This window comes from Pseudonaja textilis, chromosome 1 (assembly GCF_049901715.1).
Source record: "Pseudonaja textilis isolate UNSWEBS1 chromosome 1, rPseTex1.2, whole genome shotgun sequence".
Lineage (NCBI taxonomy): Eukaryota > Metazoa > Chordata > Lepidosauria > Squamata > Elapidae > Pseudonaja > Pseudonaja textilis.
The window spans coordinates 283,612,664-283,640,040 of record NC_141990.1 but is presented as its reverse complement, the minus strand read 5'-3'; the positions used below and the strand labels follow the sequence as shown (position 1 = coordinate 283,640,040).

Genomic DNA, 27,377 nt, shown 5'->3' with positions numbered 1-27,377 from the left:
TAAATTTCTGATAATTCCTATGTTAGACAGGTTTTCCTTCTTTGAATGTACAGTAACTACTAAGTAATCATATCTTTTAACAAATAATTTTCCAATATGTACAGTTCCCGAAAAGGAAATCATATTTTAAGTATGATTATTCTTACTTGTTCACAATGCTGCAATTTAATTTTTAGTAAAGTTTCCTACTAAGAGTATATAATCAAACCACAGATAAAATCATATCATGAAACATACTTCTAATTTTAAAATTACAATACCTTTACAGTAGTTTCGGAAAACACAAGTTCTGGAAAGGAACCACATCTTCCATTTGCACTAATATTCTACAATAAAAACAAAATTGATATTTTTACAATAATAAGATTTTTAAAAGCCTAGTATAATTCTTATCTGAAAAGTGGTTTTAGATTCTGATCCTGTATAAGAATCTATAAGGTCTATAAGAATTTTATGATGAGCTTCATTAATGGCAATTATTTAAATCAGGACAATTGGTGTTAATATTTATTATTAAAGTTAACAAATATTGACGGAACAAATCAAAGCACATACTTTTTCATAACCTAGATGTAGTATTTACAACAACTGGTTACCCAAAAGGATCTACTAGTCTACATCAACTTAACTATCCTTCAAGAAACAAAGGTTATAAAAAATAGGACAATTTAGGACTTTTTTCTTTTTACTACTGTAATAGTAGCCTCCCAAAAATGAAAATGAGATACATCCTTCTGGAATAAGTTTTTTTTTATAGTGGCATATGCTCCTCACACATTATATAGTGTTGCAGATTGCCATATAATTACTTTGTAGCTCTTCTGTTCTCCTAAGATCTGCCAGATGAAATAGACAGTAGCAATAACCAGTAAGCAAAATAGCAGTTTGCAAACTATTTGGTCAGACTGAGCTAAATCAAGAAAACAAGGATTACACAGATATCTTCAATGACAGTTTCGGGGTAAATATAAAACTGTGGGAACTGCAAGATGAATTTTTAATCTTCATTTATAGTGAATTTATTAAAACAGAATATCTTTGGAGGATTTTAAACGCTTCTTCCTCAATTTCTTGCCACCTTAGCTGAACTGCTATTTATAAAATAAGCTGTCAACAGACTTACTACCATGTATCTCTTGAATGTTTCTGTCTAATCTCCCTTCCACTGTTTTTCAGCCCTCACCCTAGTCATTTAGACTAATGTTTAGAGCTAGAACTCACTTCTACTTAAATGCATACAGAATATGTGGGTGCTTACTTTGGGAATATAAAGAGAAAGAATTTGGCTTTCCTGTTCAATTCAGTTTTACATCAATCAATAGATCCAAAATATGCAAGACTATGTGTTGAAAACAAAGTGGGCAGGGAGCATCATACACCCAAATGAATTTACTTGCATCACTAATAGAATTAAATTTTAGAATTAAAAATATTTTCTTTTCAGTCTGACGGTGATTTTAGTTTTTATCATTGTTTCTTGGAATGCACCCCTTTCAGCTAGATGTGGAGTCCCTTCTCTCTGGTTGTTTTATATGTACTCAAGAGGTATATGTTCTCCTGACACTGGATACTACACAATTTTTAATCAGATTCTTTTAAAATTATGTTTTATTGTGTTTTATGTTTCATCTTGTTTCATGTACACCACACAGGGATTATTTCAAGAGATTGTCTAGAAGAATTTCAAAATCCATAAATGATTTTTTGGTATATGAGAGGTAGAGAAAGGCAAATTATGGGATCTCAGTGAGACCTAAACTGAAAAAAACTAAAATTAATGAAAGGATGAAGGTACCTAAGGATTGCTAGAAAGAACAGTAGGCAACAATGTTATGAGGAAACATAGAAGCGAACTATCCCCAAAGGACAGTACAGGTAATCCTTGACTTGTAACAGTTTGCTTAGTGACAATTTAAAATTACAAAAGCACTGAAAAATGTGACTTATGACTGTTTTTCAGTTATGACTTTGCAGCATCCCCATGGCAACTGACTCATATTTATAATGGTTACAGTGTCCTGGGTCATGTGATCATCTTTTATGACCTTCGGACAAGTGGGAATGGGAAAGCCAAGTTCACTTAATAATCGGGTCACTAACTTATCAACTGCAGTGATTCATTTAACAACTGTATCAAGAAATGTCGTAAAATGGGGCAAAACTCACTTAACTAATGTTTCACTTAACAACATAAATTTTGGGCTCAATTGTGGTCATAAATCAAGGACTACCTGTAGTTTTCCATCTCTAGATTTGCCTTCTTGTTTTGCCAGGGCAGCACAAAGTATGTTAATTGTTAGACAGAAAGTGATAGAATAATGCTCATCTCTAATTTCTTTATAAAGCACACACAAAACTTAATGATCTGAAATAACTTTACTGAAACTATATTCTACATGCAGAAAAGGAAAAAACACCTCCATTGATTATGGCTTGGTTTCTACGGTGGAGCCAAAAGAGGGACTTTTAGGAATCCATTCCTTTACCAGGATTAAATGTTCTGTACTTGTCTGAACTGCATTTCTGATTAGTTTTGGTTACCCTCACAAAACTTGATGCTATAAAAGCTGGATGAGATTCTTTAAAACATTAAAAAAACACTCCCATGAATCCTATAAGTACAATACATACAGAAAGTAAATAGTCAAAGTCGTCTGCGCATTCTGCCTTTTCTTTCTCTTGAAGATCAATGGAAAAATCTTCATAAATAACCCCATGAACCAAATTGCTCTGGAAAAAAATTAAACAGAATGTGTTTTTCTATGATAATTATTAGGTAGCTATAAACAGTAATCCAAGACTCTATAAAAACTAAACTTAAGTTCAAGAAAACAATTAAATTTCCAATTTCAGCCATAATATACAAGCTTTCAATTTTGTTTAGGTGAGAGTAATGAGGGAAAGAAGGCTCAGTGGGCAAGCCACCATCATATTTAAGGTAAGAAACCCTATTGAGAAAGATGGTTCTTTTTTAATTTAAGAATTTAATTGTGATTATATTAGCATTTCACATTCCATGGATAAACAAACTTCCAAAGTTTTCTTTTTAAAAAACTATAAAAATTCTAGAACAAAAGCTGGAACAATAGGTACTGTAGGTAATCTTACTTTGGCTTCATACATCACCATAAACAAGGAAACAAACAGATAAATAAATAGAACTGGAAAATCCAGCTGTGTATATTTCTCAAGGAGATGTCACCACTAATCTTTAAGTTGTACAAACACTGAAAACCTAGAAAGTATTTATGAACATAGTACTCCTAGAAAATATGTCTATGATTATGGCTACATATATATATGCAGGTATGTATGTATGTATGTAGGTAGGTAGGTCTAGGTGTGTTCGGGTCTTTTCAGATTAAGAGTATCTTGGTGACGTTTCAGCAAGGTCCCACTCGCCATCCTCAGGCTGGTGCTTTCAGCTTCGTGCTGTGTTCTGTCATTTACATATTAAATATACAGTAGATCCTGGTACAGAAAATACCTTTCTTTGCATAGCTGCATATTTAAGAAAGAACAAACCTGGTGCTAAATTTCAAGTGGTCTTCAAATATGTTCAGAAAGTTTACCTCATACTTGGAAAACAAGATTTCCTTCATAACGGAAAGAGGAGCAGAAAATTTATGGGGAGCTGGAGTCCAAAACATTTTAAGAGATCCAGGCTGAAGTTTCATCTTTAAAAAATAATTTAAAAACTGATTTAGTATGATATATTATTAAGCATTTATTCTAAACATGTTGCTTAAATGAACAGCATATATATTGTATGTTATACACATTTTGCTGCCTTCAAATAATACAATGCACTACAACAGACTGCTAGAGGGCATTAAAAAAACCCTTCCATCCAAAGCAGTGGTGGGATTCAATTTTTTTTACTAATGGTTCTGTGGGCGTGGCTTGGTGGGCATGTGACTGGGTGGGCATGGCTGGGTAGGGATGTGACCGGGTGAGGGTGGCCAACTTCACATCACTCATGTTGAGGGGTTCCTTGCCTTGCCCTGCCCCACTTGCCTGGCCTCGCAAGCTCTTCTGGTCTTTGTCTATTAATTTATCTCCTACTACAGTGTCTGTTTGATTAGCTAATGCCTGTCTGTCCTTCTGGATCCAGAACTCCCATAGATTCTTAGATCAATTATTCTCCACGATCCTCTGTGGAAACTCCTTGATGGCTGGCTGGAGAATTCTGGGAGTTAAAGTCCATACATCTTTCAGCTGAGAGACACCAATCTACCCTTGGGTTCTATCTAGTGTGGTAAATCCCTGCTTCTATGGATCTGGGGCTTAGTGCCTGTTCTTGTGCAGTTATGATTAGTGATCAATGCTGCCTTTTACACCACACCACTTCAGGAACAATTATAAAAAATGATGATTTCTCACTCATTTCTTTACTACTAGTAGAAACAAAATAAGCAGCCATAAATGTCACCTAAAGTTGGAACCCTATATTTGGATTCTGATGCATATTTATTATTGTGAATGTTTTTGCAAAACAGTGGCTGGGAAGACTTGCCACAGATAAGTTTACAAAGCACCTATTTCAAATAACATTTCTTAATTGTGTATTGTGTTACCAGTTACTCTGAAGGAAATTGGAGCTTACCTAGCCAGCATTAAATGATGTTTTTTTTTCCAGAAAGTCAGTCAATAGAAGGAGGGTAGCTAGGTTTGGAGCTGACCTTCAAAGTTGGCAAGAAATAAAATATTTTTCTCACTTTTCTGTTTTACAACTCAGTGGTTATTTTGCCTTGTTTTTATTTCGACCAGTTTAATTCTTGCCATGATTTTTGGATTCTAATTGTTTTGGACTAATTCTAATATTTTCCACAAATGTGGACTTTTGCTTTTTTTACAAAGTGGACACAAACATGTTCATTAAAATGTATTTATTTTTATGAATTAATTTAAACTTTTGAACACAATCAGAAGAATACATGCACGGAGTTACCTTCCCATTCTAGATACAAAAGAACTTATACTGTATATAGGTACACGCACTTTATATACATATAATCTATTCTATTCTATGCTATCTGAAGCTATTGAGAACCTTAGATGAAACAGATTTTCTTGAGTTGCTGGAGTCAAGTGGCATACAAATTTAATAAATTATTATTATTATTAATTGCATATATATTTCTCCATGCTTGGTGACAAAAAGACTGCCTGCCTTAACTATTTAGAGGCTTTATTAACTTCATTAAAAATACACATTGTTACCATCTTTTTGCTAGCCTTACCTTTCTGCTATAATGACAAAAAAGATCACCCCTGTCTGGGTTACTGTTATTCTGAGTGCTGCAGCAGCATCTTATCTCTATGTTTGGGATTTTGGCTCACAGCTCTACCTTTCTGCACTGAAAAATAGAAGTTGAAGCTTGAGTCCTCGGAGTCTTCCTGGGCCAGCAACAGCCCAGCCGTTCAGCTCCAGCAACGCATCTGACCGATGGCTTCCTGGCACTTCTTATAGCACTGAGCTCCTTGGCTTTGGAAATCCAGCACTCTTGAATTTCAAGAGTGATTGGGTTTGGCAGCTGGAGAAGCGACACTGGATTTCAAAAGCCTGGGAGGAGAGCATTCAGCCAGCATTCAGAGGCAAGCGGGAAGCTCTGGTAAGTGTGGGAAGCAGCTGGGATGAGTGGCCTGCCTCCTGGACAGCATGGGAATTAGTGGGAAGTGCGGGAAATGCTGGGATGCAGTGGAAAGCAGCGCAGACAAGCGGCCTGCCTCCCAGACAGCACGGGAAATGGCGAGAAACAGCACGGTCAAAGGAAAGTACACACACAGCTGGACACATGGAAGGGAGTAGGGAAGGCAGGCAGGGACGGTGGTGGTGGGCAGCTAGGTGGCTGCGACTCACAGGCTTACTTATCCAAGCAGGCAGATCAGGGCCGCTCAGTTGGGCCATAGGCACCACGTGGGAAGACAGGCAAGCCGCAGAGACTGGTGGTCAATGCAAGCGAGGAGCAACACAGTGTGCTATGCCAGGTAGGTGAGATGAGGAGTGGTTGGGCGGGGCGGAGCAGGGTGAGGCGGGGTGGGCGGGTGGGTGGGGTCGGAGCCAGCCAGAGGTGGTAGTTGCTGGTTCTCTGAACTACTCAAAATTTCTGCTATCAGTACACCAGAACTGGTCCGAACCAGCTGATCTAAAGTATTGATATCACCTTCCCACCAGGTAACTTTAAGTGTGAACTCAAGACTATCTATCTCATTCAGAGAGCTTTTAGAAGAGTGCTATGTTTGATGTTTCAAATGTATGATTTAAGCTAAAGTAAACCTTATACTTTTTAATACAGTAAAAGTCATCGGCTTTCTTTAAAACTGCATGTTTCCCAATGTATCTGTTAATTGGCAATAGCCACATATTGTTGTTTGCCATAAAATAGGGAAATAATTTTAGAGAATTTTATCAAAGACAGATCTCTTATTTTCAATTAACTTAATCCCAGAATATTGACAAAAAAGGAAGAATATAGAGCTCTGTCTGGTGATAGACCTATCTTAATGTAAGATTCACATGTTTTTACAAGCAACTTTGTTAGTGTTTGGGGACAAACCCCCAAGCAGAGTGCACAGCAGCAGTCAAGCCAGGCAGCCAAATGAGAGAGAGGCTGGGCCCAAGAGTATACACACACTGGAGACAAAAACACTGTTTGTAGTTTTAAATAGGTATTTAATTCATTTAGAGTTTAAGCATTGTCATTCAGTCCATATGTCATTTTCCAATATATCCATCCAGTAACCTAGTCCATTAACTAGTCAGTACAATGTCTTTATCTGCTTGTAAATCTTCTCCTTCCGATACCTTTCTCTCGAAGACAACGCTGAGTATGCACAGGATATCAGCTCACCAAGTAAACAGTCCTTTTGTTCAGTAGAAACGGTATCCAGCACAGTAGTCAACAAGCAATAACAAACAGACGTCTCAAACAGTAGTAAACAGCAGGCAGCAGGCAGCAGAGAGACCAGCGATCAGTAACCAGCAACCAGGAACAGTAACCAGTGAGTTTACGTTTCTCTCTACTGCCTTTTATTGCAGCTTGCAACCGCACCCTTAATTATCTAATTACATTGCAGTTTGGTGCTTAAAGCTACAAACACTTAAACCTAGGTTTATATATTTATTCATCCAAACCTAGTTGGTGTATCCATATACCCAACATTCTCCCCTTTTGGGTGATATAAATATATAATACCTTTACAATTTAAACCCATACTTTTCACAACTCTCTAGGTGCTTAATGGCACCTTGGGCTTTAGTAAAATTATCAGCTATATTGTCCTCCGACATGCAGTAATCCAGCTGTATCATTTTACTCTGTACAGATTGTCTAACATTTAGATACCTTAAATCAGTATGCTTGCTTCTCGTTTTGACTGCAATATTTGTGGCCATTTGAATTGCTGCCTGATTATCTTCATGTACAATTATAGGATAATTTACAGTTATACCCATATCATTCAACATTTGTTTATACATAATTAACTCAGTACATAATAGTGATAAACAGGAGAATTCTGCCTCCATAGTAGACAAACTTATATGCTGTTGTCTTATTGACTTCCAACCTATTAATGTCTTACCCAGCATTATGGCTGTTCCTGAAGTTGACTTTCTTGTGTCTCTTTCTAATGCAAAACTAGCATCTGCATAAGCACTCAGTATTAGATCACCTTTTGGTTCTAAATACAGTGCATGGTGTAATGTTCCTTTAAGATATCTTAAGATTCTCTTCAATGCATTCCAATGACATTGAAGCGGATCATTATTATGTCGTGCCAGCTGATTAATACTATAAGCTATATCTGGCCTTGACCAATTGCTAATGTATGATAAGCTACCAATCAAAGATTGATGTATTGCCTTATCAAACTTGGGACTTTGAGTATCCATTTTGCAAATATCCTGACTCATTGGAGTCTTTGCAGGCTTACAAAGTTCCATCTTATAATCTATTAGCAATTTAGATATCTTATCCTCCTGTGATATCTTAAAACCTTTCTGTGTTTTCAGTATATTCAAACCTAGATATCTCTCTATCTCCCCTAATTGCTTGATTTTTATTTTCTTTCCTAATGATGCTATTATTTTATTTGCTTCATCATTAGTCTCAGTAATCAAGGCAATATCATCAGTGAATAATAATAATAATGATATTTTACCATTTGTCTCCCTTTTAAATAGACATGGATCGGCTAAACCAGCTTTAAACCCTATATTGTTCAGTTCCTTTACAATATACTGGTTCCATTCATAGCCCGATTGTTTAAGACCATAGAGGCTCTTTTTTAACAACCAACAATCATTATTATTTTCACCTTTAAATCCACTAGGCTTTTTCATATACACAGTATGTCTTAGTGGAGCGTGCAAGTAAGCAGTTTCTACATCTAGATGGTTAACTATATATTTCTTGCTTGCTGCCCACACTAAAGCTGCCCTTAATGTTGCTGCTTTAAGACTAGGTGCAAATACTTCATCATAGTCATTGGCACTTTGTCTAAAACCTTGGGCTACTAATCTTGCCTTATGGATTATATTTCCATCCTTATCAGTTTTTATCTTAAAAATCCATTTGCAGCCAATGGGTTTTATATCTACAGGTAATCTCGCATTTTCATATACTTTCATATCCTTTAAGGATCTCAATTCCTTATTCATTGCTGCATACCAACTTTCTTTCTCTTTAGAAGGATACTTTTTTATCTCATCCACTGTATATGGAACTTTATTAATCTGGCACACTGTGTTAGCCTGGTATCTATCAGGCGGTCTAGATATACGTGTAGTTCTTCTGGGAATTACAGGGCTTGTATGAGGACTTTTTTGAATTACTACCTGTTCATGTTCCTCATCTAGCTCAGCTATTGGTTCTATTTCTTCTTCTATGGGCACAATTTCTTCCTGTATTTCTGTCTTTACTTTATTTTTAAAGTTACAGGGATAATTAATGGGATTTCTATAGGATTCAATAATCACTTCTTTATTGTTATCCTGTTCTAACTTATCCCATCCTACGTGCTCGAGAAATTGGGCATTAGCACTACATAACACCTTAGATGTGCCTTTCTCCCAAAATCTATATGCCCTATGGTTAGCTTGGTAACCAACGAAGAATAATTGTTTAGCTCTGTGTTGCCCTTTACGCCTGAGTTGTGTAGGGATATGCACCCATGCTGGTGCACCAAATGTGTGCAGGTAACTCAGATCAGTCTTCCTGCCATGCCACATGGTGAATGGTATTTCACCAGTAGTTGAGTTAACAACGTTGTTCAATATGTTATTAGCACACATTGCAGCCTCCCCCCACACAGAATCAGGTAATCCAGAATCAGTTAACATTGTTCTAACCATTGCCTGTAGTGTTTGGCCTCTTCTCTCTATAAATGCATTGTGTTGTGGTCTGTATGGTGCAGATTTCTTGTGCTCTATTCCAGCTGCCTTTAATCTATTCTGGAATTTGTTATTAACAAATTCCGTACCATTATCTGTCACCAAGGTTATAAGTTGCCGTTTAGACTTTCTTTCTGCAAACTTTAACCAGTTGAAGAAATGTTGATATGTTTCAGTTTTGCTTTTCATTAGGTAGCAAAACCCATATCTAGAGTAATGGTCCATAATGCTCAGTATATATCGAGCACCCCCCATACTGGGTTTCTTTGGACCAATAATGTCTGCAAATACTACTTCTAAAGGTTCTTTAGTTTTGAAACCATTTAGCCTATTTGCAGGCAATATTTTACTCTTATCTTCACAGCAGACATTACAACGCAAATATTTATCACAGGGTTTTAACCTTATTCCTTCAGATAACTCTACTGTACGTTTTAGCATTTTAAAATTTACATGCCCCAAACGCCTATGCAATAAATGGATACATTCATTATGAGGCTTGATATTATTAAATACAGTCTGTGCCTCCCCTTTCTTACTATCATGTAAGACATATAATGCTCCATTTAAAGCTGCAGTTACTCTTTTGTTATCTTTTTCCAGTATGCACTTATTATCCTTAAATGTAACTACATAACCTAGTTTATCTAATACCCTCACAGAAAGCAAGTTCATCTTTAACTGTGGTACATACAACATTTTTATATTCTGGTTTAAACATGGACAATATGCAATACCTTCACCCTTGGCCTTGAGGTGCCAGCCGTTAGCGAGTGATATATGCTGAGAGCTTGTTGACATTTTTATAAACTTTGTCTTATCTCTCGTGATGCAGTGGGATGCACCACTGTCCACCACCCATAAATCATTCTTCACATCACAGTTGCTAAACATGGCTAGTTCAAAGGATTTCTTTGGCTTTTTTACATTCTGGCTTTTTCCTTTTCTGCAGAATCTTGCCAAATGTCCTCTGCCTCCACAATTAAAACACTTTTTAATTGTGTATGCCGTCGAAGATAAATTCTCTTCTTCAGGGTGCTTTACTTTACTAATCTGGTTTCTTTCAAGCCTTGAAGATAATTTCTCTTCTTTATTAGGCTTATCTTCTCTCAGCTGGTCACGTTCAAACCTTCTTCTGGCTTCTTCTAATAGCCTGCCGGTAATCTCAGTTACTGATAAACTGTCTTTTGGCAATACTTCTAAAACAGTCACAAAATCATCATAGCTTCGATCCAAAGAAGACAGTATGATGTATACTTGTTGCAACTCATTAAATATAAGCTCCTTTTCTTGTAATTCCTGAAAAATGCTTTTCATACAGTTTAAATGAGTTAACATGTCTCCATTCTCCTCAAGATGTGTTCTAAACAGCTTCCGTGTAAGATTGATATGAGCTCCTACACTGTCTCGAACATAAATCTTCTTGAGATTCTCCCAGCAGTTTGCAGCATTTTCCACTCCACGGATATGAATCAGTTGCTGGTCAGAGAGAGTCAATCCTATGATGCATAAAGCCTGCTCATTCTTTCGTTCATAGTCTTGTATCTTTTTGGCATCCTCTTCAACATTAGGATCTAAGTTAGATACATCTGGTGGGTTTGTAATTATGTCCCACAAACCTTCTCTTCGTAGCAGTAAACTACATTTCATTGACCATGAAACATAGTTTGTTCCATCTAGTCTGGATATCACGGACAGATTTGGCAAATTTACTTGTGCCATTGCTCTTTAGTTAAATAACTATTCAATAAACAGTTTGTACAGTAATGTGCAACTCACCCCAAAACTCTCTCTGCTATATCCTGGTTAGTTAGACTGTGCACACTGGGCCCATAACCAATGTTAGTGTTTGGGGACAAACCCCCAAGCAGAGTGCACAGCAGCAGTCAAGCCAGGCAGCCAAATGAGAGAGAGGCTGGGCCCAAGAGTATACACACACTGGAGACAAAAACACTGTTTGTAGTTTTAAATAGGTATTTAATTCATTTAGAGTTTAAGCATTGTCATTCAGTCCATATGTCATTTTCCAATATATCCATCCAGTAACCTAGTCCATTAACTAGTCAGTACAATGTCTTTATCTGCTTGTAAATCTTCTCCTTCCGATACCTTTCTCTCGAAGACAACGCTGAGTATGCACAGGATATCAGCTCACCAAGTAAACAGTCCTTTTGTTCAGTAGAAACGGTATCCAGCACAGTAGTCAACAAGCAATAACAAACAGACGTCTCAAACAGTAGTAAACAGCAGGCAGCAGACAGCAGAGAGACCAGCGATCAGTAACCAGCAACCAGGAACAGTAACCAGTGAGTTTACGTTTCTCTCTACTGCCTTTTATTGCAGCTTGCAACCGCACCCTTAATTATCTAATTACATTGCAGTTTGGTGCTTAAAGCTACAAACACTTAAACCTAGGTTTATATATTTATTCATCCAAACCTAGTTGGTGTATCCATATACCCAACAAACTTCATATGTTTGCTTTTGTGAGATTTAAAGAAAACCAATCCCAGTTACTCTTTAAAAATGGGATTTCTTAAAAATACCTAAAAGCTTTCCTATAAATTACTACAAGTATGAATGAAGCCATACCTTTTTTCCTAACAATTTCAGTTGAGGCTTTTCGACATAGAACTCAGCTATTCTTTGCCACTCAGGCATACTTCTTGGTGATTTTGGAGGTAAAACTTGAATTCCATCTTCTTGACTGCTTTGGCATACCTCAGAAATGGAAAGTCCTTCCTTATAAATCCTGAAATAAAATATATTTTGCAGAAGCTGTTGAGTTATTTATAATGCTCATCATACAACATTCATTTAGGGTCCCTCTCCCCCAGCCAAATTAGAGCATGTACAATAGCGGATACAAGTAAACTTTCGTACAACTTTCCTTCTAAACATGACTTAATGAGTAACACTGAGGAATAAATCTTGTGTCAGTATAAGGCCATTGACCAAAACTGCATTATATAGGATACTCCAACCATGCTATTAATTTATTCCTTTTGCATGTATAACTCAATTTCAGGAATAAAATCAAGCAAACAATATCTTAGCTGGAGTTACCACAACTGTGATTTCAGAACAGTTTGACAAATATAAAGATGAGTCAACTATCACATCAATTTGAAGCTTCTATAGCTGTTAGATGCTTTAAATGAAAATATGCATAGTTGCATAATTCATTCATCCTAATTAATTAATTCATCCTAAGAAGCCCAGAATAAAATTCTAAACTCACAGTTAAAGTTATATTAGATAATGTTAAAAGTTTGAAGATATATAGTATGCATAATTCTACTTTAAATTGTTGACGTTTACCAATTGTTGTTTCAAGAAAAGCAAATCCTTACAGTCCTGGTGAAATAAACAATGTCCAATGGTTGTGTGATGACTTGGGGCATGGCACAAAGGCAACGTGGTCAGATAATCAGTAGGAGTCCCTTTATTAGCTCCAACTTTGCCCTCAATATCCTGGTTACCTTTTGGCTAGAGAAAAACTCTCCCAGGAACAGCCTTTGGCTGCAGAGAATCAAGTCCAAAATGTGGTCAACAAAAACTGTAAGTACAAGTCCAAAATGAGGTAATTAGTTCAGCAGGGCAGGAGCAAGAATTCCAGACGTGAAGGCACGGCAATAACACGGTTGGAAAGAGGCCAGAAATATAGATAACTAAAGTCAACACAAGCTAAACTTACGTTTGCTCCCAACAGCTGCCGCACTCAGCATGCATCTCTTTTAAACTCTCATTCCCAGGTGTGGCTAATGAAGGGAATCACGGCCCTTTCCTCCCCCATAAGCCACGCAACCCATGTTGCTCTCTTTTCCATTCCTTCCTGCGTGCCCTACAATGAAGAGGGGGTGGGCCTGGGTCTTCCTTTGTACTCCCTCTCCCTTGTTCTATTTCTATTTACTCTGCCCAGCCAGACTTTGCCCTTCCCCAGTTTCCTCCACAGCCAATGGAGCCACATTCCCACTCCCTGTCAGCTGTTTGTCTTCCTCCTAGGATTCAGACTCTGACAGGGGCATAACAGGTTGCTTCACCACCATTTGCAGAAGTTTATGTTTATCTTTGTAGCAAGATACACTGACTGATTCATATAGGAATGCCTTTGTATATTTAGAATATATATCATTCTAAGTCAAAAACCACATACATGGCTTAATGAGATTAATAAAATGAGTTACTAGAGCTGGCAGCAGAAAATACTGTATGTAATCCTGTTGTTTCTTCTGAATGAAATAAAGGCACACTACCAATATTTCTCCTAGATAAAAGCTGGAGCGTTTGGCACTGTTTTAAAACGTCTTTACTGAATCCTTATGAATACATATAATTGGACCTTCAGCTAGTTGAATGAATATAAGTATGAATATTGGATGTAATATAAATTCAAGTGAAGCACTCTGTTTTCATACAGTAATTTCTTAACAGCCTTTGATACTTTCTACTGTGCTACGACTACATTGCCAATTTTCTGTTTTATTATGAACATTCAGACAGTGCATTTTTATTTTTATTTTACATCTTATTGAACAGTTATAATCTACTACTGTTTGTCTAATTGAAATTAGAGAATGTGTAAATACAGAATTATATTGGAAAAGGACAATCCCATGAATGTTTTAGTGGACATAGAAATTGGAAGTATGAAAACTTCCAGCTGATGGATGATTATCAATATTGAATATTACGGTTAAGTGGGTGCAGATAAGGAAGGAGCGGGACTTAGGAGCGTGAAGAAACTCTTTATTTTAAAGCCGGAATCAAAAAGCAAACAATACTTCTGCCACTGACGGGGACTTAATCTTCCCGCCGGGGACTTAATCTTCCCGCCAGCGACTGGACCAATGAGTGGGGTCTGACATCAAACTCCACTTTGCATATAATGTAAACACATGTAAATAAAGCATCATGCATATTTAACACCCCTCCCCTCTTAGTTCAGACCAACCAATCACCACATACGCGGCAGACGTAGTCCTTCAGGTAGGCAGGGCTTCTATGGGTGCGACTGGGTCTGTGTGGTTCAGTTGTTCCTGAGGCTGCAGCCTGAGCGGATAGCACCTCAAAGGTTTCCAGAGGCATGGCAGTTTCTATCCCAAGGTAAGTTCTCCACTATTCTGTTCGGGTTTCTAACTCCCAGGGTCTAGTTGTTGTTGGAGGAGTGTTGTGTTGTTCGGCTTCGTGTGGGGGTTGAGCTATGCGGCCCCGCAGTTGGGATAAGTTCCTGTTTCATATTTTTCCCCCTTCTACTTCCAGTCTGTATGATCTGGGTCTGGTACTTTCAATTATTTTCACCAGGACCCGGGTTGCCCCTCCCATGTAGTTGTGTGCATACACTGGGTCTCCTGGTGTGAATGTCCTGCACTTTCCCGTGGAGTGTAAAGGGGTGTCGCTTGTGTAGTTTGGATGGACCCTGTCCAGGGTGAACCTTAATTTTCTGTTCATGAGCATTTCTGCTGGGCTTCTGTTTGTTGCTGCACTTGGTGTTATGTGTTGGATTAGCAGCAATTTGTCAACTCTTTCTTGCCAATAGCCAAGGGCCTAATTTTTTTAGTATTTCTTTGGTTGTTTGCACCATCCTCTCTGCTTGCCCGTTCACAGCCAGGTGTGCCGGCACCGATAGGACATGTGAGATCCCCAGTTGGGCGAGGGAGCTTTCAAATTACTGTGCTGTGAATTGCGGGCCATTGTCCGAAACCAGCACATCGGGTAGCCCTTGGGTGGCAAATAATTTCCGTAATGCTCTGATCCTTGCCTCGCTTGTTGTGGATTTCATGATGACCACCTCCAACCACTTAGAGTAGGCATCAACCACGATTAGAAATGTTTGCCCCTGGTAGGGTCCTGCAAAGTCTATGTATTTGCGAGCCCATATTGCTGAGGACTTTTCCAACTTGAGGGGGGGTGATGAGAGAGGGGCAGGTCGGGACTCCTGACAAGGTGGGCATGTGGCGACCCAAGTCTCAATGTCTCTGTCTATCCCCAGCCACCAGATGTAGCTCCTTGCTAGGGCCTTTATTTTTACTATCCTGGGGTGCCCTTCATGTAGTAATCCCAAAATCCTCTTCCTTAACAGCTGAAGTACAGTCACCCTGTCCCCCCATTACAAATACCCCCTTAATGCTGACAGCTCTAGTTATCTGTTTCTAAATGGCGTGAATTCATCCCCTTCCGTCTTGTTTGGCCAGCCCCTCCAGTTCAAAACTCGCACCAATGTTTTGTCCTTAGCAGTGAGTCTCGCGATGTCCGCTGCCATCAGTAAGCCTGGCTCAAGACTTATCTGTTTCTAAATAGCGTGAATTCCTCCCCTTCCATCTTGTTTGGCCAGCCGCTCCATAACCAGGTCAAAATTCACACCAACGTTTTGTCCTTACCGGTGAGTCTTGTGATGTCCGCTGCCATCAGTAAGCCTGGCTCGAGACTTTCTGCAAGGAATATGGAAGTCACTAGGGCTGGGTCTTCCACTAAGTCTGGCAGGGGGCATCTGCTGAGTGTGTCGGTGTGTGGGATGTTCTTCCCTGGTCTGTGTAGTAGGCTGTAGTTATAGGCTGCCAGGAAAACTGTCCATCTTAGCATTCTTGGCGATAAGATGTTGGGTGTGGGTTTGTTTTCTGAGAGAATGCCAAGCAGCGGCTTGTGGTTGGTGATCAACTTGAAGTGTCTGCCATAGAGGTATTCATGAAAACGTTTCACTCTGGCTACGGTGGCGAGGGCTTCTTTGTCTATTTGGCCATAGTTCCTTTCGGCTTTCGACAAAGTCTTAGAATAGTAGGCTATGGGGGCTTCCTTTCCATTCAGTAACCTGTGGCTCAGTACTGCCCCAATGCCATAGGGTGATGCGTCGCAGGTTAGCCATAGAGGTAGGGTCGCGCTATATTACATCAGTGCAATGTCAGATGCTAAAATGTCATTTATTTTGGTGAACGCGGTGTCTTGAGGGGGGCACTTCCAGGTTGTATTTTTATCCAGCAGTCTATGGAGTGGTTCTGCTATGGTCACCTTCTGTGGCAAAAATATGTTATAAAAATTTAGTAAACCCAAGAAGGCTTGAAGTTCAGCTTTACTCTGTGGGGTGAGGGCTTCCTTAATCTCCTTCATCTTGCTGTCCGTGGGTTGGATGCCTGACCCATCGATTAAGAAACCCAAAAATTCTATGCTTGGTATGGCAATGTAGCATTTGTCCTTTTTCAACTTTAGCCCCACTTCTTGAAATCATTCTAGTACTGCTCGGACCCCCTTCATTAGCTGGGGTTTGTCTCCGGCTGAGATTATTACATCGTCAAAATAGGGGACAACTCCTGGCAGATTTTGTAATAGCCTTTCCATGAGGCTTTGGAATAGGCCAGGGGCTATGCTAACTCCAAATTGCAGCCACTTGCATTTGAAGGTGCCCCTGTGGGTCACGATCGTCTGGGCTTCTGCGGTGGCTGCATCCACAGGCAGTTGTTGATATGCCTGGGCTAAGTCCAATTTAGCAAGGATCTTGCCCCGGCTCAAGGAATGTAATAGGTGCTGAGCCACTGGCACCGGATATGCACTCTGTTGCAGTGCGAGGTTCAGGGTACTCTTGTAGTCAGCACAGATTTTGACTGACCTATTGGGCTTCACAGGGGTCACTATAGGGGTCTCCCATCTTATGTGGTCTACCGGTTCGAGGACCCCTTGAGCTACTAGCTTGTCTAGTTGCTCTTCAACCTTGGGCCACAGAGCAAAAGGGACTCTCTGGGACTTCAGTCGGACAGGGGCTATGTTGGGGTCGAGGTTAAAATTGATAGGGGTCCCCTTGTACTTGCCCAGTTCACTGCTGAAGACGTCCTGGAATTCCCTCTCCAAAGCTTCCGATGTTTCATCTGGCCATCGCTGTCGTGTGAATGCCAGTGAGGCTGATCTGCAGCAGCGCAAACCATTCTCTCCCTAGGAGGCTGGGGAGATCTCGGTCCATTTTGGTCAATGGCGGGGCTCCCCAGAATTCTCCGTATTCTACGTGGCATGTTTTCTTCCCCAGCACCGGTATTTTGCAGCCTTGGTAGTCCTTCAGTATGATTCGTTGTGGCTGCAGCTGGCTCTGGCTGATGCGGGGGTTGATCTTCTGTAGGGCCGCCCAAGAAATCATGGATATATAAGACCCAGAGTCAACTTCCATTGGGCACAGGGTCCCATCAATCCTCACCTGGGTGAGGATCTTGTTGGATTCAAAAGTGTCTGTGTGTCCCACTCAGGGTGTGCATAGCCCACAATGGTATGGTAGGTCTCTTCCTCCCGGGTGCCATCTTGTTTTTTGAATTTTGCACTAGATGCCTTCCGACCCTTGTATTGCCTAATGGGGAGTATGCCCTGCAGCTCTGTTTGTCCATTGGTTGGCTGGCTCTGCAGTCTTCCATGATGTGGCCTTTCCTCTCGCACCACCTACAGATGGTCTCCTTGAAATGGCAGGTAGACTGGGGATTATTCCCTCCGCAGCCTCCACAAGGCTTGGCTCCCTTGGCTGTCCCAGGTTTGCTGGATCTTATCCAGTGGACATCTTCTTCTTCGCTGTTACTGCTTCCAGAGCAGGATGGACTTCGCTGTGCCCTCTTCTTGGTATGGATGGACCTTGCTGCTGTCCTTGATTCAGGCTACAGAACAGTCGGAGGTTTCCGCGGCTTTCGCTTCTTCCAGGGCTCCCTTAAATGATACTTCCTTCCTTGCGAGCAGTCTCTTCTGTAAGGTTAAGTCCCTGAGGCCGAGGACTAACCGGTCCCGGATCATGTCCTTGGCGTTTGTGAATTTACAGTTCTTTGATAGCCTCCTCAATGTGGCCACGAAATTGTTTATGCTCTCCCCCTATTTTTGGCTCCAGATATAAAAGTGATGCCGGTTTGCCAGGTACGATGGGGTAGGGTAAAAATGCCCCTTCAAAGCTCATTGTAGCTCGTCCCAGGAGACATTTACCATCTTCATCCGCAACAAGAGCTTCGGCTAGTTCATAGAGTTCCGAATCTCAATAGGTTAAGAAGAAAGCTGCCTTCTTTGCATCGGATGCTGCCTGCATCCCATTTACCTCCAAATTTAGGTTGAATCTTCCCATGTACGAGGACCACTTCTCCTTGGTTGGCTTGAATGGGATCGATAGGGGTCAGTGGGCCATGTTGGTTCACTGTTGGTTGGAATGGTCGAGTTCACTGGAAAATGGCCATGGTGTCCACGAGATCCTTGTCTTCCTCAGAATCCCACCTTCGTCACCAGTGTTAAGTGGGCACAGATAAGGAAGAAGAAGGACTCAGGAGTGTGAAGAAACTCTTTATTTTAAAGCCGGAATCTAAAAGCAAGCTGTCCAACACTTCTGCCACTGACGGGGACTCAATCTTCCCACCAGCGGCTGGACCAATGAGTGGAGTCTGACATCAGACTCCACTTTGCATATAACGTAAACACATGTAAATAAAGCATCATGCATATTTAACAATTACCTCAGCAACTATTACCAAGTCTGTGCTGATTTTTCTTGTCTTCCTTCCCAATTTCCTTCCATATGTATATATGGTCAGCTGGCAACCCAGAGACGAGGAATTCCCTCATTTGTAAACCGCACACCAAAAGATATTTACAATGCTAAAGGCACACAGTTAAAACAGATTCATTTCACAGCTCTAACTATCCATCTGGAACATAGAGATCAGCACTTTGCTCTAAAATATGTGCAATTTGTTCATTAGGTGTTATAAATTTAAGTTCAGTTCACGGTAACAGCAGGGATAAATGGAGCCTCAACCTTTATCTGACAATAGTGCATATTTCTTCCATCAACAAATGCAATAGTGCACATTTCTTCCATCTCTTTGTATTTGCCATTCATCTTGTCCTTTGCCTTTCTCTTCTACTTCTCCTCAACTACACCAAATGTAATAGTTATTTCCAGTCCATCATCTGCTTATGTCACATGCCCAAAGCATGTGAGTTTCTGCTTGTTGGTCATCACTTCAAGGGAACAGTTTTTGTTTGACTCAATAATTATTAATTCTTTTTACAGTCTGTGTTTTTCTTAATTCAAAGGGTTTCTCACACTCTTTGTCCACCTATTACCACTAGAAAGAAATATCCTTATTTTCTTCAGCTTGTCTAAATTTGTCCTTGTGCTCCTCCACTCAAGAAAATAAAACAATGTAACACCTTCATTTTTTCACCATTGAGATCACTAAGTATACTAGCCAACATTGCCTTTCATTAAGGTATTTAACATTAACTCAGATTTTATTTTTTCCATTTTTGTTTTCATAAAATACATCTTCTAAGTCTTTGTTTCTTCTGCATATCTCAAATTGTTAAATGTTTTAGTCTATCTTGATTCCAGTTGTCATCATTTTCAATCCTGCTGTTGTTACAATATTATTTGATACTGTAGGAGTAAATTGCATCCCTTTCCTTTATCCGGTTTCTCCAAATTCATTTCTTACATTCAAGCCATGAAAAGATGGGCTTTGCAATGCACAGAAATTGATCCAAATCACCACAGCACTCATATTTTTTTTCTAGGCTTGTGTGGCTGCTTCATAAAATGTCTCAGCCTGTATGTGCAAACAGAATTTCTGTGAGTCATTTTTTTCTCAGTGTAAAGCTAAGTTATAAGATACCTGCCACGTTCTCTAATGCTTAAATAAATTACTCAAATTTCCTTTAACTAAGAAGGTGAAGAGGTAAAGTGATCAAATTTTAAATAACAATGGCATTTCCCTTACATTAGAAACCAGTATACAGAATTGGACCAGGTATCTTTAAAACCTGTTTAAAACAGAAGAGAAAGTTGAATGAAGTTGGACGAAGTTGAAGAAATCATCTAACTGAATGCAAGAAAAAATGCCTATTCAAGATAGCATCATGGAGATCAGTGTTCCATCAGCCTTGAATGAGATGATGGTACACCTCCTCCTCAAGAAGCTGCCACTGGATCCAGCAATCCTGAACAACTGTTGCTCAGTCTACATTAAGAACATTGAGGTGGTGGTTGAATAGCAATTACAGAGGATCCTGGAGGAAGCAGATTACCTGGACTCATTTCAGCCAGGGTACAATATGAAGACAGGATTTATTGGGCTTGTCAATGACCTTTGCTGGAGCTAGAGTAGGATAGTGTGTCTATCCTCCATCTCCACATCTCTCAGCAGTTTTTGAGACTGTCAATCACAGTATCTTGGACTGGCTGTGGGATTTCAGTGTGAGGGACATCGTGTTACAGAGGTTCTTTCTCTAGGGTTGGTTCCAGTCAGTTTTGACAATGCAGAGGGGTAATACCACAGGAGCCAGTTGTAGACTTACACTCTCATCTATATTATTTAACATCTACATGGAACCACTGGGTGAAGTCATCTGTCATGAAAAGTAGTATCTGAGACATGAAAAATCAGCATTATGCTGACAGGGGATCTGCAGACAACATTTTTACTTTTGGTATGTCCCTATGAACATAGAATAATAAAGTTGGAACTTAGAAGGGACCTTGAAGTCTTCTAGTCCAACCAAATGAAATGGTAACTTTTGATTTAGAGAAAGTGTCTGATAAGATGAATAAGTTTTACTTGTGGAATGTTGTACAACTATGTCCCTAAAGATTTGCAGCAAATGTTAGACAGATTCTATAATGCAACAAGGAGCAGAGACCTAAAAATTACCATATTTTTGCACTATAAGATGCACTTTTCCCCTCAAAAAAAATGTGTGGAAATGTCTGTGCATCTTATAGAGTTCATGTTGCTGAAGCCCCATCCACCCATCAGCCCCCACCCTTCAGCCATTTTCGGTCTTCACGTGCCCCATTTTTGGCCTCCACACATCCCATTTTTGGCCGTTGCGGGTAGCGGGGATTGCTGGCACCGACTGCCGCTGCTGCCACCACCAATCACTACCACCATTTGGTGGTGGCAGCGATAGGCAGTGGTGGCGATTGGCAGCAACTGCCAATGGCGATCAGCAGCAATTGATAGTGGCGAACAGCAGCGATCCCCACTGCCTGGAACGGGCTGAAAACGGGACATGCGAGGGCCAAAAATGAGGTGCACAGAGACCAAAAACGGGATGCAAGGAGGTGGTGATAGGCAGTGGTGGCAATAGCTGGCGGTGGCAATAGCCGGCGGCAATCCCCATAGCCTGGAACAGCTGATCAGCTATATTATGGGAGGCTGATCCAATGCCAATCTGCTGCTTGTGCTAAATCAGGCTGCGATAACAAGCTGAAGCTGACCAGGACGTTTGCTGTTTTTTCTTGTTTTCCTCCCCAAAAGCTAGATGCGTCTTAAATTCTGGAGTGTGTTATAATGCAAAAATACAGTAATATATCAGACCAACTTTGTTATATATGACATGTGAGTCATATGAAGACAGAATGCAAAATCAATGAGTGAAGCAAGAGTGACTGGCTTGAGGAAAAGGGAAACCTGCAAAAGTCATAGTTGGATGGAATTGATATTCCTTCAAACTGAAAAGCAATGTATGAACACATATGAAGACATGTTTATGAAGAAATGTATTGTATGTAACAGATAGTCCTCTTACTACCATAACTGAGTCCAAAATTTTTGTTGCTAGGTAAGACATTTCTTACATAAATTTTGCCCCATTTTATGACCTTTCTTTTCACAGTTAAGTGAATCTGGCTTCCCCACTGACTTTGTTTGTCAGGAGGACACAAAAGCTGATCACATGATCCGGGACACTGCAACTGTCATAAATATTAACCAGTTTGCCAAACTTCTGAATTTTGATTTAGTGAACTTGGGAATGCTGCAACATGAAAATCGGTCATAGGTCATTTTTTTCAGTGCCATTGTAACTTTAAAGGGTCAATAAATGAACTGTTGTAAATTGAGGATTACCTGTACAGACATAGTAAAAAGCAGGATGTTTTGCAAGAATAGTAATGTATCATGCAATATTATATAAAATAAATTGTTAGATTTGTTTTTTATTTAGCTTATATTGAATTTCTTTTGCTCATTATTTCTGATTCCTTTCCTCTGCCTTATATAACATTTAACTTGATGACTTCCTTGGCATGCATATATTAGTCTCACCTCATTTGGACATTACAACAGTGACCTCTACTGGTAATTCATTGGCTCTGTTACCAAAGAAAGGATGATAAAATTCCCTAGTTTTGTAACTAAAACAATAATAATAGTAGGGCAAAATAGAATTCTTACACGAGATGGTTATACTCAATTCAATTTAGAGCATGTCACTTCTGTAACCCTAATCATCATTTATCACCAGAACAACTAGACACAAGAACAGTTATTTCCCGAACGCCATCGCTCTGCTAAACAAATAATTCTCTCAACACTGTCCAACTATTTACAAAGTCTGCCCTACTATTACTATAAATCTTCTCATCACTCCTTATCACCCATCCCCTCTCTGTGACTGTATGACTGTAACTTTGTCAGTTGTATCCTTATGATTTATATTGACTGTTTCCTAGTATGATTTGATTGCTTATTGTACACTATGACTATTATTAAGTGTTGCACCTTATAATTCTTGACTCTTGACAAATATATCTTTTCTTTTATGTATACTGAAAGAATTTGCACCAAGACAAATTCCTTGTGTGTCCAATCACATTTGGCCAATAAAGAATTCTATTCTATCTATTCCATCCCTAATATTATTGTTTACTAATAACTGCAATTAGCATTTCCCCAGGAAAGAAGATGCAAAAGCCTATTCAGTGTTTTTCAACCTTGGCCATCTGTATGGACTTCAGCTCCTAGAATTCCCCAGCCAACAAAGCTTTATAATTTTCATACATGCAATATCTGGCATATAATAGTAGGTAAACTAACAAACTGTTCTGCTAGTAAGAGTTGTTGAAAAAAAAACCCTATAGAATAACAGAGTTGGAAGGGGCCAAGTTACCCATAGAATCTACCCCCAGATTAGTGCAAGACCCAAATGAAAAGGCCATCTACTGCAGACTCCATCTGAATACATTTGATGAAAGGAAGCTCGTCACTTCTCTAGGTAACTGATTCCACTTTTACAAAGTTTTATTCTAACTGTAGGAATTGGCTTTCCTACAATTTATTCTACTGGTAGTCCTCCCTTAATAAATGCCCATTTATAAATTTCTGATTTTTTTAAAAAATATTCTTTAATCCTTTCAAAAATAACTCTCATGGGTCGGTTGCTATTGATCTGTGTTTCAAAACAAAAATCCTTCAGAACTTTAACAGATTTCTTGTGTATCAATAAAAAGTTATTTTGTATTTATTGCTTCTAAAAAAAGTCCTTTCAAATCTAAGATAAGATATTTTCTTAGAAGAAGAAAATATCCAGATCAATTTCCTTGTTTAATATTTGTTCATCTCCCTTAAAAAATGAGTCATCTATCAGATCCATTTGTATTAACATTTAAGTCGCCTTAAAACTGATTTTATAGGCATCCATTGCAGCCCATTCTTCTTTTTCAACCACAACACAACATGTTCTACCAATTTTATCAAGCATTTCATCCATTCTGTCCTGAAACATAGCTGAAAGGTGTTGAAAAGTTTGGACTAGGGATTTCTGCACCATTTTCTTTATCTTCTGGCTCTATCTTCCTATTCCCCACCATTCAGACAGAACCTTCTTGGATGAGAGTGAAATGTTTTCAAGGAAAAAAAGAAAGAAAATCCAGTTGCCTTTTGAAAAGCACCTTTGAGATTCTGGCTCTACTATTTGGTCTTCAGAATCTCCTTAACATTCAAAAAAATATGAATGCAATTTACATTTCCCCATGAGAAAATATCTTCCAAATAATTCAAAACTGTAATTCCAAATCCCTCTTCCTCCTTAATTTGTTATTAACTTTCTAAAATCCACATAGTCAAAAAATTATATATTTTTAAAATGTTTGAAATCCAATTTATACCATCATCTTTTATGGAGGGAGAAATTCACCCAATGAATGCAAGAAAACCTGACCAGTTTGAAGAGTCTTAATCTCTCCAATATGGGAAAAATATAAATCCAAAAAGTAATTAAGATATAAGCCTTGGTCAAGCAGTCTGTAAAGTCTGCTTTGTAAGTGTGGGCTTGATGCATACCTACTCGCAGCCACCCTACTCAGAAGCTGACCATAGAAAGAGACGTTTCTACAGTCTAATCAGGAGGAGTCACTGTTTGGAATCACATGAATGACCTCAATGATCTCTCCTTTGTTCTGGGGTGCTTATGCCTGCTTCAATCCAGCATCAAGAGGTTCACAAAATCTGTCCTGCAAGCCAGCAAAAGCTAGCAAGACATCAACTCACTACTGGATTTAGAGGAATGTCCTAAAACTGTTACCAATGATTTGAAAACTAGATTTCTGATGATGCAGTATAAAGTTGGATCTCTCTTTTTTACGTAGATAATCTATAAAAAATGAGTCAATTCAGTGCTGACTCATATTCAATTTGTAATCAAGTACTCTTTTTCACTCTTTTTCACAAATATCCAGCCAGATATCTCTGTTGTATTTAACTTATTTTTTTGCTTCTTACAATCTTTGTACTACTGTACTTTGCACTCCTCTGTGTTAAATTTCATTCTGTTACTTTCAGTCAATGTCTTTATTTTTTAAGATTCATTTGGATTTTATTTTGATTTAATTTGATTTAATTCTATGTAAACCTTTCAAGTATCTATTTGAAAATCTTCACCTCATGACACAATTAAATATCAATGGAAAAATATCTAATATTGCCTATGGCAAATATTTGCCTGGCTACACTACTAATTTGTGTGGTTGCGGTAATGAAGAATGTGGGAAGCAATCTACCATAATAGAAGAGCCTCACCTTGAAAAGTGATTTTAAAATCTGTCCTTTCTTTTCATAGATTAAACCTGGGATTCCCAATTATTTCTTTCTGCCTATGTATACATTTCTAAAAAGCTGAAATACAGGAAGCCATTCAAATCTTCTAAGAGTGGTTGATATCATGGATTTTATAAGGAAAATAAATTAATGTTTAAACCTGATGAGAAAGGTGTTCCTGGTCAAAGAGCAGATCAAAATTCACTAGTACTTTTGGAGAATAAAAAAATATAAACATGATAAATATATTCTTTTCCAACTTACTTGAGTTGTATAATGCCACCTGATCTATCTTGCCACCACCCTAGACTCTGCTCTGTAAGTAACATATTAGATTCTCAGGAATTTCTCAGGAATACTGAAGTATTTGGGGGACAGGGCAGGGAGAAAGAAAAGGAAAGTGATATGCACTGTAACCTGAAACCTGTGATCTAACTACATGCATCGGATATCAAGATGGATATCCGAAACTCAGAGGTTTGAATCATGACTCAATGCATATTTTCTCACATTTTCCCCAACACTGTAGTTGTAGTGAACATTTTTAGTCTGCTGCAAACAAAAAAAGAAAGTGCAACTTGTGGTCTTGTTTAACACTTTACAAACATACTACAAATCCACCCAGTATTTCAATTCCAAAATATACTCTGATTCCCTTAATAAAAGCAGGAGAATATGACATTACTAATACTACCATAAATTAGTTTTAGTCACCATCCTAATGGTAGACTGCAGCTGTATTCATAACAATTGGATTACTGCCCGTATTGTATATAAATAAAGATGTGTAAAAGTATTAAAAACTCCAACTCCAAATTCATGACACTGTACTAGATGCTTACCTTTCTCTGAACATGTGTTTCTCAAATGCAGCAGTTACTGGGAATAGGTCTTCAGAATTGTGGCAGTCAAAATTAATAGGTGGTAACGAAATATCATGACCATTTTTGTCTAGGGTATGATGTACTCTAGAAACTAGCTGCAGATTAGTGGGCAGCACAAACCCAGGAGAGGTGGTACATAGAAGATGAATAAGTGGGTAATCCACATCTCTGGGGGGAAAAATAAAGATCATATCAACAGGTTATGCAAGTATATACTGACTATAAAGCAACTCTTCAACAATTAAATATCTTAAATATATTTACTTAAAAGAAAGTCTCTTAAGACTCACTCAAGTTAAGCATACATCAGAGAGCAACCATAATTATACTACTCATTAGAAGAATCTTTCTGTACAACAACCAGAAATACATATTTTATATATCCACAAATCCCCAACAGTTCCACTAAATTAACAACCAACCCCAAAACACAATGTATCTTTGTAAACAGCACAGTAATATGCATACAATATAGTATACTAGCCATATATAATGAATACTTCAATATTTCTTGGGTCACATTCATCAATTTTAAAGAATAAAATGAGCATTCATTTATAAAGTGTGCTTCTCTCTCTTCCCCCTCCCTCCCTCCCTGCCTCTGTGTACATATACATACACACAGTATAAGCCTCATTGCAACTCTATATAAATCTTTGTTATAACAAAATAAAACAGAATCTGGCATGTTTTGGGAACAAAGATGACTAGCTTTCTTATTCTATAAGGATGATCACATTTGGGTTTGTTATGACAAGACTGAAAACCTCCTGATATATCACAATGAACCAGTAGTGAAAAAAGATAGTTAAGTAATAGATAGGTTTTCTTAATTGAGAAACTATTCTGTAAAAGTGCTTGGTGAAATATGAAACAAAGCGTATGAATCACAATAACACCAGCTTTACTTTCATCACACATTTTTTACTGGACTCCAATGTTTAGGTTTTTTCTTAACCTGAGAACTACTCTGTAATTTTACAAAATATTTGTACAAGTGAATAGAGTAAACATTAATGTCCAGCACATTTTGTTAGTATTTTTACATTTATCTAACTAGTTTCAGTGTCCAACATGGTCTCCAAAAGCAGATTAACTTAGCAAACAGAATAGAAACAGAATAGAAATACTCGCAGAAAAAACTAAAATATTTAAAACACTTTATAGGCAAAGGTGTGTGTTTTTACAACACATACTTTCCTTAAGCAGTCTATTTATCATCCTTTGAAAGAAGAGACAAGAAAAACAATACTATGTGTGTGGCCTACATTAACCTCA

General features: G+C 38.6%; 1 protein-coding gene across 1 annotated transcript in view; it reads right to left on the bottom strand.

Moving 5' to 3' along the window:
* The window catches only part of TTC6 (tetratricopeptide repeat domain 6), a 92,144-nt gene that overhangs the window by 46,313 nt on the left and 18,454 nt on the right, over positions 1-27,377 (bottom strand). Inside the window, exons 7-11 of the mRNA XM_087931574.1 lie at positions 26,058-26,267; positions 11,990-12,149; positions 3,573-3,677; positions 2,632-2,730; positions 261-326 (exon numbers count right to left, since the gene is read on the bottom strand). Coding sequence (XP_087787700.1) covers positions 261-326; positions 2,632-2,730; positions 3,573-3,677; positions 11,990-12,149; positions 26,058-26,267 — 640 coding nt within the window. The remainder of the gene's footprint in view (positions 1-260; positions 327-2,631; positions 2,731-3,572; positions 3,678-11,989; positions 12,150-26,057; positions 26,268-27,377) is intronic.